General features: G+C 35.0%; 1 protein-coding gene across 1 annotated transcript; it reads right to left on the bottom strand.

Moving 5' to 3' along the window:
- Positions 1-271: 271 nt before the first annotated feature.
- Positions 272-7,748, bottom strand: mat1a (methionine adenosyltransferase 1A). Its single transcript, XM_065297147.1, has 9 exons — positions 7,408-7,748; positions 6,306-6,383; positions 5,742-5,864; positions 5,311-5,423; positions 5,079-5,222; positions 3,983-4,201; positions 3,622-3,804; positions 3,319-3,452; positions 272-1,927 (listed from the first exon to the last, which is right to left on the bottom strand). Exons 1-9 carry the CDS (start codon positions 7,481-7,483, stop codon positions 1,825-1,827), a joined length of 1,173 nt encoding a protein of 390 aa, XP_065153219.1. The 5' UTR covers positions 7,484-7,748; the 3' UTR covers positions 272-1,824.
- Positions 7,749-13,687: the final 5,939 nt, after the last annotated feature.

Genomic DNA, 13,687 nt, shown 5'->3' with positions numbered 1-13,687 from the left:
GAAAGGTTTTGTTTACATCATATATGTGTGTATAATATGTATATATAAATACACGCATGTGTGTATTTAAGAAATATTTACATGTGTATATGCATTTATTATATATACACATATTTTTTTCTTAAAATTATACATGCATGTGTACACACACATATGATGTAAACAAATTTTTTTATTCTTCAAATGATAAGTTTATGCAACCTTACCCATATGACTGATTTTGTATTAGTTATCCTTTACCACAGACATCCATACTGAAACGACAACAATATGAATTTTCCAGACTTTAATTATTCACAATTATTTACATGTTAAATCTTAAAATTCTACGAACAGTTGAAAATCTGAAAAAGTAAGAATAATGTTTGTTTTTTAAGAATTAATGCCCCTAAAAAGAAAAAAAATCTAAAATGAGATCACATAGATGCTTCTACACACACATACTATATCAAGTATGCAACATAACTGGGTTTGCTTAGTTATTAAGTACATACACACACATACATGCTCACTCTCCAATGGGGAAATACTGTGTAAGACCAGCACTGATGATCTGTACATGTAAACAAAAGACATTATTTATTCTCATGTTAAGATCCAAGATTGATGAGATGAAGAAAAAGCGAATGTACTTTTGATGAATGAAAAGGCACTCACATTAGACCCTTTAAGACTTAAGTACACGATGCAAGGAATATGCTTCTTTAAAGCACAACGTGTGTAAACCTAAAGCTTGCAATGGTCCACAATATAATATGCCTGTGTCTCTACAAAATCTGCTAAATTATCTGTACATGGCTACAAGAAAAACCAACAGATAAAAGCCGTCAGTTTTGATTAAAAGGAAAGAAAATGCAATAAAAGCTAGAACTTGATTTTTATGTTTAAACAAAGCAATGTTTCAATAGCAGCACAGAGCCACAATGTTCACAGTTTCCGGGGAAATAAACCTACAAATATCTTATGTATAACGTCTCTGAATATTTAAGGCAGTCTGTGTGACGTCACTTCTTGTTGACGTTCGAAGTGTTGTCAAACAAAACTGAGCGTAGCTAACTCCTCCCCTCCCCCTCCCTTCCGTGCTTTCTAAAAGAGTCATGAACGCGCCCAACCCCCACTCCCAAATCCTTCTTGTCGTTTATTGCCTGGAACACGTTTGTAATGTTTCGTGGTGGTAGGTTTGACCACTTTGTTTTTGTTACAGTTTGTGGAGCCTGCGCTGTCTACAGAGATCGCGTTTTTTTACAGTGTGTTCAGAGGACAGGCAGCTAGCAGATAGTGAGGAGATGTTTACTGTATGATACAAAAAGTGTGTTATGGCCTAAAACGCGTGAATTCGCTTATAGCACCTTTAATCTGAGAAACGAAATGGGTGTTGATGCCCATCAGCTCTTTTAGCTATTCAACAAAATAGACAAAATTATAAGGCATCCCTTACAGACTTGACAGACATCTCAGTTTTGCATTCACATTATCTTAGTCCAGTGGTTCTCAAACTTTTCCTTTCATTACATAAAACAATCTCAAACTTAGAATTTGAATTAAACAAAACAAAACAAATGATACAATGTAGTGTTGTAGGTTAGTAGTCTTATTCTTCTGATGTTTAATTGCACAGAATTTATGATGTATTAGTGTTTTTTTAAATGTCATAAATCTGGGGACCCCTAGTTTGATAACCACTGGTCTAATCGATAATGTAGCATACAGGAGAGGAGCAGCAACAAAAAAACAAGGAGCGTTAAAAGAAAAAGACAGAACTTATTATTAAACAAAGTTTTAGAGGCAGAGGCAAAGAAATGACTTGGGGATGAAGCTGTCACTTTAAAATTTGAGATTCTTAGCCATCTCCCAGGGAAAATCTGATCGCCCAAAATGACCATAGCAGGCTGTACTCTGGTAAATCGGCCTCTTCAGGTTAAGGTCCCTATAGGAGGAAATTATATTAGTTAACTTTCTTACTTCAGAAACGTTACTTTTTTATATTAAACCTGTCAATTTGAGGTCTGAAAGGGATAACCAAATATCAAAATTACCTGAAAAAAATTATTCATTCAATTAACTCAATTTTTTAAAGGTAAGTGGTTGCAATCAATTTTTTTTAGCTACATTTAAACAAAAAAATTAGAAGAAAAATTAAACAAAAAATGTTTTTGTTTAAATGTAGCTTAAATTAATTAATTGAAACCACTTACCTTAAAACAACTAAATGAATAATTTTTTTCAGTGATGATTTACTCAAGCAATTCAAGCTACATATTGTACTGTGCAAAAGCCTTAGGCCACCACCAGACTTGTTGTTTTAGAAGTTTTAATGTCCATCCATATTTATTTTTCAATCTATTTTATTTAGATAGAAATAGAAAACAGGAAATATGTACAAAATTTAAAAAAAATTGAGCAGAATGAAGTAAAAAGACTAATTTCTTTAAAATTAGAAATAAGGATTTAATTTTATTTAGGTTTAAGAGATCCTGCAGTTTCCTGCTATGGCATGGAAGGGGCGTTTACCCTAGAAACTTGACACATCAGTTTCCATTTTTATATAGTTTTTAATACTATATACACATTTCCTGCATTTTCTGGATGTATTATATTAAAGAGACTGAGAAACAATTATATATGATCACTATAACATTGAAAAAAACAACAAATCCAATTCTGACATGGTGGCCTAAGACTTTTGCACAGTAATGTATGCCCATGATCTTTCAGAGTTATTTGGAGTTATTTTAGTAAATGTCCTTGCTCTTCCAAGCTTTATAATGGTAGAAAACAGGGATCAGGGAACAACTTCTGACTTTAAACCCCCAAAAAGTGCATTCATCTTTCACAGAAGTAATCCACACGTCTCCAAGGGGTAAATAAAGGTCGGGTAACCAAGTTATTATAGTTATAAAGTTTAAAATATGGATGCTTTTCGTACAATATTGCATCAATTACCCACAAAAGACCTTTATTTATTAACCCACAGTCTGTGAAGGATGGATGCGTTTTTTGGAAGGTGTCAGAAGGTGTTTCCTGATCCCTCTTTTCTTGGAAAAGCAAGGACAATTACTAAAAATAACTCTAAATGTGTTCTTCTGAAGGATGATGGACATATGTATCTCGGATTGCTTAAGGGTGAGTAAACCATTGGGTAAATTTGATATATGGCTGGAGTATAGCTTGAAATCTCAGCCAATAAATGCATTATGAATATGTTTTGCAAATGTATTAAGTTAGATACCAATATGTCTTATAAATATTTATGCCCTATGGTCGCAAATGTTGTTTACTGTTTTTTGAAGCCAAAGTATAATCTTATTTATTGTTTACCTAACAATGACGCCTGGTCGGAGGTCAAAGTTCTTGTTGACAATCTGTAGCAACTCTTTTTCTGTTTTAACCGATGAGCCATAAGTGAAGAGGGAGATTGAAAGAGGGTGAGCAACTCCAATGGCGTAAGACACCTATAGAAGATAGGAATGAAATATACATGAGCCTGCCCCGGACACCATCTGACCCATTCTGGCTTTACCTACTCCCCATCAGATAAAATTGTTGCTTGGGTCATTGATTCATTTCGTTTGGGCAACAATGATGATTTTTTCAGTTTCTTGAAAATGACACTTGTCTCACCTGCACCAAAACTCTTCTGCACAGCTTGGCCTTCACCAGTGATTTAGCCACCCAGCGTGCAGCATAGGCAGCAGAGCGATCCACTTTGGTGTAGTCCTTACCAGAGAAAGCTCCACCACCATGAGCTCCCCATCCACCGTATGTGTCTACAATGATTTTCCTACCTGTTACACCAGCATCTCCCTACAAAAAAAAATTTTATATAAAAAAAAGGATATTTATGGTGTGAAAACATTCAAAAACGAAATGTTTTTTGGGGGGCACCAAAAATGGTTCCTCAATTGCATCACTGTGATGAATCTTTTGTAACACCTTTATTTTCAACCAATTTTATACTTTTAATAAATCCATAGAAAGACACCTGGGGTCCTCCAATGACAAAGCGACCACTTGGCTGCAGATGGTAGATGGTCTCCTCGTCGAGATATTTGGCTGGCACCACAGACCTGATGACCTTCTCCTTCAAAATACGTTGCTGCTCCTCCAATGAAATGTAGTCATCGTGTTGAACAGAGATGACCACCGTGTGAACACGTAAAGGAATCACAGCCCCATTCTCCTGCTTGTAATGCACAGTAACCTGAAATCATAGAAATGTAGAGGAAGCAAGCATATGAGGTCATCATTCAGACATATATTTATAACATAAGGAAAACTTTTTCAAAACGCAGAACTCTAAAATAGACCAGAGGTTTCAACTTCCTAGCTGGCCAACTTGGGTTGCTGGCATGTTTCTGTGATTGACAGGTGCACAGCCGTGTCCTCTGTCCCACTAGGAAATGTAAGGACTAGGGGCCCAGGACGTCATGCCGAGGACATTTTCTTGCAAGCATTGCTTGCTCAACAGCAGTCACACCTATTGGCCAATGTACTGGTTCAATGAACACAAAGGCTGATAAGATAGCATGAGCAACGTCAGTCAGAGGTTTGCAACAAGATGCGTACATGTTACATTAACTTGTGCAAAATCAGCTTCACGTTAACATTTTTATACTATTTAAGTGGGTCCAAAAGGGCGAGAACAAATATGCTTTGCAGACTAAATATTATTAGTATTAAAAAATATAACATGATACATAATATAAGTCAAATTGTAGGCCTATGATATTCTTGCCCTCTCTAAATATATGATATAAATAATAAAAAAATCAAGTAAAATATTGCAATCACTTGCAACAGCTTATGTCCCGGTTTTACATGCATTACATGAATTACACATCTGGCAGATGCTTTTATTATGCAGAATACATTTTATCAGTATGTATGTGTGAATCGAAATGAAATGCAATGCTCATTGTTTCCTGAGGTATAGGAACAAAATGCTGTTTTAATCTCTAGCAGATTTTCTTGATTCAACTGCTTATTGCTGATCTGGCACAAAGTAAATTCTGGACCCTGCTTTTCACTATAAAATGTTGTTTTTGTTTTGAAAGCTTTTATTGTTACATATATCTCACCTGGGTTTTAGAGTCTGGGCGGAGCCATGGAACCGTGCCGTCCCTCCGCAGCTCTGCCATTTTGGCATTGAGTTTGTGGGCGAGGACAATGGTGAGTGGCATACACTCCTCTGTTTCATCAGTTGCGTAACCAAACATGAGTCCCTGTACACATATGGCAAAGGGAAGAAGTCTTGTTATTGTGTCAGTAATGCATGCACGTGCACATCTAACACTTTCTTTGTTTGCTAACCTGGTCTCCAGCTCCAATGTCCTCCTCATGTCTGTCTATGTGGACACCCTGTGCTATATCAGGAGACTGCTGCTCCAGAGCCACCAGCACATTGCAGGTTTTGTAGTCAAACCCTGAATAAAAAGAACAGAAGGGAAAGAAATATTATATATAATATCATTGTTGAATATCCTAAAGTACTACACTTTAAAAAATGGTGCTAAATAGTGAATCACTGGCTAGTAATTTTAGGGGAACTGTTTTTAGTGCTAAACATCACCTGTGCAGAACTATATTGTGCTATGTTGAACCGTGCTTTAGTCATGCTTTAGCATCACTAATAGTATACAGAGGTGCTGTATAGATGCTCTGTAGCGCTAAAAATGTTTACGAGCTATTGATACTATTTAACACCATTTTTTTAAGAGTTAGATGTATTTCGAGATTCTGACCTTTTTCGGAGTTGTCGTAACCAATGTGATTAATAGTGTCACGTACAACCTTCTGGTAGTCCACGTTGGCTCGAGATGTAATTTCACCGCACAGAAGCACCATGCCAGTCTTACAAACGGTCTCTAATGGTGAAGTCGATATATTTAATTAGTCATACAAACAGAAATCATTGTCTCTGAAAATACAATAAATGTTGTATAATCGTTTGCTATGTTAAGTTCATTCTGTCAAAATGCTGTAGGGACTGTATAATCCTGAAGTTAAAGGCGGAGTGCACAATGTTTGAAAGCCAGTGTTGAATTTTAAAATCACCTAAACAATCACGCCCCTACCCCAATAGAATCTGGATCTTCTTTTGATAGACCCGCCCCACACTTATGCAACCCAGGCAACAATGTCGGTTAGTAGACACACACCTTACTGCTGATTGGCTACAAGTGTGTTTTGATAGTCGGACCGACTCCCTTTTCCAAAGCGTTTTTTTTTTTTTAATTGTGCACTCCGCCTTTAATGCAAGTGAATCAAAATATATTAGTGTTTGTGAAACAGGCATGTTTGCTTACCACAGGCCACCTTAGCATCTGGATCCTGCTTCAGGTGGGCATCAAGGACCGCATCACTGATTTGGTCACAAATTTTATCTATGAAATATCACAAAGTATTATGAAGCAAAGTTATATATTAATCCTATTACACATGATAAATGCAATATGAACTTGAACACTTTAACGTAATAGTTTTACGTCAACGGCTTTACTACACACAGAATCCCAACAAAGCAAAGCCATTGCTGAGCAGCTACAGGACAATACCCGTGCTCCTCTCCTTTCAAAATCATTCAATGAGTCTAAATTTGGCTGAAAGCTGAGGCAAGAGCATAGGTGGGTTACATCAGAAACAACATTGTCAAAATCAAAATCCTGGGTGATAATGCAAGACTGACAAACAAGTTCAATCTATAAGATCAGTGCCGCCTAGTACCTTATTATTGAATTTTTTTTTTGGTCTTGCACATGCATATTGATTAATCTGCTGAAATATGTGCTGATGATAGATATTTAGCAAGACTCCAAATTTCAGCTCGTTCGTTGAATCGTTGAAAACAGTGTGTTGTTGCAAAATTCTTGTGCATTTAGACTGTAGTTATTTCTGCAGCATGGCACATAAATCTCTCCATAGCACTTTGGCCTTGTAGCATGATGAGAGAACCGCAATATGGTTGATAAGACATGTGAGGTCTGGTAAGTTCCCACATGAGACGAACAAAACTGAAGATAAATCTCTTAGTAGACAGGTGTACTAATAATTGGCTCCCATTAGATATTCATTTGATTTAAGTGTTATATAACACCCCATGTAAAAGACTTGATCTGTAATTGACTATTTTTGTCTACTACACTTTCCTTCAATGAAATACCAGCTGACCACATGGCACCATGCAAGCACATTTACTCAAAGTGTGATTTGCACATGTATGTGTCAGCTATTGAACTGTTGCTTAACGTTCCAAATTAATGACATGTTGAGACAGGTAAAACAGTCAATAAGTATGCACTTGCTTTCCCATGAAAGCACAGAGGTACTGAAGTGACTTCAATGCTGATATACACACACTAGTAAAGCATATTTCAGAAGCAAAAAAATCAGGTAAAGATGAAGATTCACCTGGATGCCCTTCTCCCACAGACTCAGAAGTGAACATGAAGGAGCCATCATCATGGAAATGATTCGCTTCTTCCATGCTTGTCAGCAACTCGGCAGAGCTTCAAAAGTAACAGGGGTAAATGATCGGTCAAATGAGCTTCCAAAAGTAGGCCAAGAACGTAGAGCTCTATATAGTCCTGAGGGTCTTTAGGACTTCACATACACGAGAGATTGAAAGAAAAGAGAGATTTGAAGACTACACTGACTATTAAACAGACAACCCTGTCTGCAAGCAAGTTTGCCCCTATATATGGCAGAAAGAAAACACACACACACACACACACACACACACACACACATACACACACACAGCTTTACTCATTCACTCACAGACATACACATACACACGCACAAACACGTGTCATGTGAACGAATAGGGCAGGGGGTGTTATTTTGGGGGAGGAGAATAAAAGTCTCAGAAACTCTCTGTTAACCCCTTGTGCACTAAACTCAAGTTTACCTTTGGGTGTGGGAATGCTGTTAGACGCTTGTGTCGATGTATCGTGTTGATGGATGTGTATATAATTTTCCTTTAAAAAGCATCATTATATCACTAAAAGTAAAATGATCAGATCTAAGGTGTTCACACACAGGTGATCTATCTATAATAAAACTGTGGGATGTAGATACTTGTGATAAATGATATCAAAACATAAGGGGGTGTGGTGAAGCCTTAGTTGTGATTATTTTCAAAAGTGCATGTGCTTGGCAGAAGTACAGTATTTCGTGTTATGTAATAAATGCATTGCAAAACCTCTTTAAAAAGTAGTGAATTAACATAGCATTTACAAGATCAGTTACAGGTTAGGCAGTGTGGAGCTTTTTGTTGAATAACCCCTCACCTGCCAAATAGTTTACGCAACTAATAAACTGATAATAGCCTATTTATAAACTAAAATAGTCGTGATAAACTATATTGCTCGAAGAATGTTGTTTTTATATTTCACCACCATTTGATGGAGAATGATGTAGTAAGTAATTTTATAAAATATCACAGTCTCACAGGTGGACCCAGGTTGTTATTACATATTTATAACACTAATATATAGTCTAAACCTAAAATAAGCTTGACAGACTATATATCATTGGAAAGCTCTATTTCCTCCCATGTAGTAACAGAAATTTCAAAAAATGTCACTGACCAACAGGTAGGCCCATTTGTTATTACATATTTATGACCCTAATGTCTTATTCTAAACATGAAAAAATCTTGAAAACTTATTTATAATTGGAAAGCCATTTGATGATAAAAATGATGTAGTGACAGTTTAGCTTAAATGTCACTGTGATTTTAAAGTTAAGTGACCCTATTAAAATGCTTAACAGTTATTATATATTCATAATACAAATACTTGACAACCTATATGTCATTGAAAAGCTAAGAATGTAGTTTTGCCCTAATAATAATGCAGTGACAGGTATGTATCAATTTGTGACAAGAGTATAAACCAATGACACCTAGTGGCCGTTGCTGGTAAATCTACCAAAAGTCTCACAAAGACCTCAGTTTTTGTGATTTTATCTTGAAATTTGGATCAAAACTAGATGAGATTAATGGCTTTATTATTTTAACTTTTTTGTTTTTATAGATTTTTTATATAAAATATATACTTCATATATGTTATTTTTATTTATAATTTTTTTTTAAACTGCTATAACTAATTTTATATTTACTCCAGACACTTCAGTGAAAAAAATTAAAGTGTCTTCTTTAAACTAATGCTTAGAATGCTTAATTTAATGTATCCTAATCTGCCCTTCTTTATCATCTGTTCTATATCATGGACTACTAGAACAAATGAAGATATATTAAACAAAAATGTCTTTAAAATAAGGTTTATCGTTATGTTTTGACACACCTTACTGCGTTTTTAAAGCTTTGTTAAAAACTGTGGGTGAGAAGTTTTCTCTTTAGCTAAAATGCTCGGATCTGTGTGAGGTCACACTGCTAAAATAACGGAGAACCATGCAATTGTTACCTTAGGTTATTAAACTGGGGGCCCTGAAATTGTGCCAGGGGGCCCCAATGTTATGACATTTTATAAAATACATTCATTTATCATGAATTCTGTGTAATTAAACCTTAGAAAAATAAGGCTACTAACCAATATACATTGTATATTTTAATAAGTTTTGTTAAATTCAAATTTTATGTTTTACAATGTTTTATGTCATAAATTATATATAGCAATCAAAGTTAATATACTATGGTCAAAGTTTACTTTGGAAACCATAATAGTTTATATGTGTGAGTGCCAGCTGTGTGCGTGCGTGTGCGCGTGCGCGCGTGTGCGAGCATATGTGTGTGAGCTTCAATTATGGCGGTGTTTACAGAATTTTCGTGAGTTAAACTGGGGTATTATGAATGGCAAATTACTAAATGTCACATTCGATGTCATTCACAGCCGGTTTAACTAGAAAATGCCCCAAAATATAGACCCTGTATTACAAAATGTGTCATTTATGCTGGCAAACTAAAAACGCCTTTGCTTTTTTTGCAAAGCATGTGGAACCAATCTTGAATTATAAACTAATAAATAATATTAGCTTATTTGTGGTCACGTTTTATTATATTTTGCAGACGTGAATGCACTCATCATACAGGCTACCAAACAAATGAAAACATCAGTTAAAATACCTTCTATGAGCTTACGTTGTATATTTTTTGCAACAATGATTGTGAATTTGCAGTTGCCGGGTGACCTGCGGCACGCGCTCTCTTCTCCACTGGCGATTACAACTCATGCAGAACATCAAAACAAATTAAAGGCTCACAAACTCGTTATTCTTTTTCATAAAAATTGTCTGCATTTTGGGTTATTTAAATTATTATTTTTTTATTGAAACTTCCGAAAAATATTTTTCCAATCTTCGGTAATACTTTAAAATAAGGTTGTATTAGTAAATAGTAGTAAATGCATAACTAACATTTTTCAGCATTTTTCAGCATTTATTAATCACCGCGTTTACATGCACCCTAATAATGCGATTATAATGGGATTTTGTCAATACTGCGATTATACTTTACCTCATGTAAACGCAATAATTCGATAAAAATAATGCGATTAAGCTCATAATCGCAATAAGTAAAGTCGCATTAAAAGAGGTGGCGTACGCCGTTTATAATCGCAGTATGCGTCCATGTAAACGCTTTAATCGCATTTATACCGCACTAATTAAGTGCACTTGTGTTTTAGTCACGCACCTTAAGCACAAATTCGTTTTAATCTTGACATTAGGAAGTTTTACATGAACTCTGCCAACACGACTCGCTGTCAGCAGTCTGCCTTCATTCAGAAACAGCTCAAATAACACGACAGCAGTGTATAAAACCTTTAAATGACATAACGATAATTATAACGATAAATATATTAGTGACCACATCATAATGATAACTTCATGCTAATTCGATAAAACGAGCGCGGCATTACCTAATATTGGATATTTCTTGTAATAAAAACTTTTTTTGCAATTGTTTACATGTCACTGAATATGTACATATGCTGTTCTTGTTGCATTTACACAGCGGGAAACCAGCAGATGTCCTCAACTGAATGAATGTAGTAGTTTGTGTAATAATATCATACCTTTTGGCGTAGTCAGTGTGGTAAAAAAATTTCACAGCATCAGCGCTGGATACCTGAGGAAATTTTATGTTATAAACCTCAGCAATGAATGAGCTTTCTGCTGCATTTTAAGTGCGCGTGCACTTCAAGTTCAAATAGATTTGATTGGCTGTCAATGGTTTATCGTTCATCATGTGCCAAAATCGCTATCGTTATAGTTGTTGTGTGAGCTCTGCTATTATCTTTAATATAAAACGATTTTTAAAACTATATTTTTATATCATGTGAACGCCCTTTACAGGCACTGTCATATTTATATCTTCATCACGGCACCGGATAATGAAATACATCTATAACAACGTGTTTGTCATTTAACGTAAGTAAATTAAAACAGTGGACCATATATGGGAGTTCATCATTTGTGCTCTGCATTGAACTTTGTGTGAATAATCCGAAAATAAAAACTGCATGTAAACCGGAGTGAAGAGGTTAGTTCCAGTCATGTAAACATCTTACTGCGATTAAGACCTTACTCGCATTATTGGAAATAATCGCATTTTTGGTGTGCATGTAAACGTGGTCAATGTTAGTTAATGTTAGTTCATGTTCATGTTAGTTCATTAACTAAATGTTAACATTTTAAATGTTTTATTTTAATATAAAATAAGTAAATTAAACCTAACAACTTATAATCAGTTGACTTTATCTTGCATATTATTTTGGCAAAAACAACATAGCAAAGTATTGAAATATCCTATAGGCCTAACTCTACAATGCAGCATTTTTGTCACATCAACATAATTTGTTAAGTTAAAGTAACATGCAAATATAAGTTATGTCAGCTATGACTGAAGTTCTCAGATATGATTGTATGTTAATCTTGATGCTAAATGTATGTTTTGATGCTTACACATTGATACTGAGCTGTGAATAGATGTAACAATATATAGATGTAAAGTAACAAGTAAAAGTGTACATTTGTGGTTGATATAATTGTGGTCAGATTTAAAACAGTGTTACACATAGCATTTGTATTTGTTTTTGGGGAATTTACGAACAAATGAATCAATGAGGTGGGATGAGACAAAGTTCAATTTCTTCCTGAACCTTCAACCTGACAAAAATGTGTCATTTCAGGTTAAAAATCAGGTTAAGGGGGCAGTTGAGTCAACAGTAGGCTAAATTATTATAATTTAACCTCCTAAGACCTGGATGTCCACATAGAAAAATATTTGGTTATTATATTTATTGGTTCTTCCTAACCCCAAAATAGCTGGTAGAAATCTGAAAAAAGACAAACCAAAACTTGGGGTTTAGGAGGTTAATTGAACTATTAAATAAACAGTAGTATGATTCAGCTACGAAAATGACTAAATTTAAAAATGTAAAAAACTTTTATAATTATGGGAATGAACCATTGAATTGATTCATTGCTCTCTGCATTTTTAAAACTACAGATAAAGGGACAAGCATGTGTAAGGCCATGCTTCATGGACTATGATCATTCAGTTGTCAGTAGATATAGTAGCAATCTGTAAAGAAACTGGAACAAACCGCTATTTTTATAGCCATTTTAAAGCTTAAGCAATTGCTGTTTAGTTAAATAATAAAAATATAAAATATATATATATATAGGCTAAACATCACATTTAATATAGAGATGTACTGCTGGTTTTATTAAGATGTTACAATTGTGATGCAATTTCTCTTATAATGTCTTACAAAATTACAAAATATATACAAGGCATGCAATATCGCTTTTTAAAAAGATTTTTGATTCTGACATTGCTATAAAAGTGCAGATTGCAATTAACTTTACATTAGCAATGTTGAATAAAAGATTATTTTATGTCTTTAAGTTATGTCTCAAAGTTGTGATGTGGGGCAGGCTTTCTAGTATCGGTCTGTTTATGTTTGACATAATGCTTCTAGGAAAAAATATACGTGCGTGCTGCTGGTTGGTATACACAACTAGTTACCTGCTTTGCCTCTTCTCAAATGTGATCTGATAAAATGCAGAGAGTGGGGAGGTGTGTGGTGCATCAGCCAATGGCTAACTGGAAGTGAAATATTTAGTAGGTGGAGTACATAAGTGTATTACTGACTGGTTCATAGACATTCCCAGGCAAATCTGTTAGGAAAAAAAGTCATCATGTGACCCACTGAGGTGAAATTTACACCTGCTGCAGGGTATGAAACATGTGAAGTTTGTGCACTTTAAATATTAACACATCTATTGTTTGCCCCATGAATCTCAACCAGCAGATCAGAACTTTCAAGCTAAAAGTCATCATTGGTCATTCTTCAAAACTTAAACTCCTCAAAGCACATAAAGCTATTTTTTTTTACATCTGTACACTTGTTAAAATACAATAAATCAAAAAACCATTGTTACTGCCTATTCCTCATTATGGTCATGAATGTAATCTTCATGACTGTAATCATCCAAAATCTGCACTAGAATTACTGCAACCGATCTACACTAATGTGTTCTTAAATATAATTAAATAGTTGGAGGGGTGTTTCTATTGTATTTATGTATAATGCATGCATTATCTCTTATCACTGTAACCAAATGAGGATTCCCTGTGCTTTCTGTTGGAATGCAGCAGCTGCATGATAGGGTGAGATGTTGGAGCGGCTTTCCTCTCAGCACATTCCGGCCTACAGCAGCC

The sequence above is a fragment of the Paramisgurnus dabryanus genome, chromosome 20 (genome assembly GCF_030506205.2).
Source record: "Paramisgurnus dabryanus chromosome 20, PD_genome_1.1, whole genome shotgun sequence".
Taxonomy (NCBI): domain Eukaryota; kingdom Metazoa; phylum Chordata; class Actinopteri; order Cypriniformes; family Cobitidae; genus Paramisgurnus; species Paramisgurnus dabryanus.
Note: the sequence above shows the minus strand (reverse complement) of the source record. Positions and strands in the feature narration are given on the sequence as shown.

Excerpts from the sequence above, each read along its gene's own strand:
- mat1a (XM_065297147.1), bottom strand. The coding sequence starts at position 7,483 with ATGGAAGAAGCGAATCATTTCCATGATGATGGCTCCTTCATGTTCACT. Across the intron at positions 5,424-5,741 it reads TTACGACAACTCCGAAAAAG|GGTTTGACTACAAAACCTGC; the intron begins GTCAGAATCTCG and ends CTTTTTATTCAG. Across the intron at positions 4,202-5,078 it reads GCCCAGACTCTAAAACCCAG|GTTACTGTGCATTACAAGCA; the intron begins GTGAGATATATG and ends CTATGATTTCAG.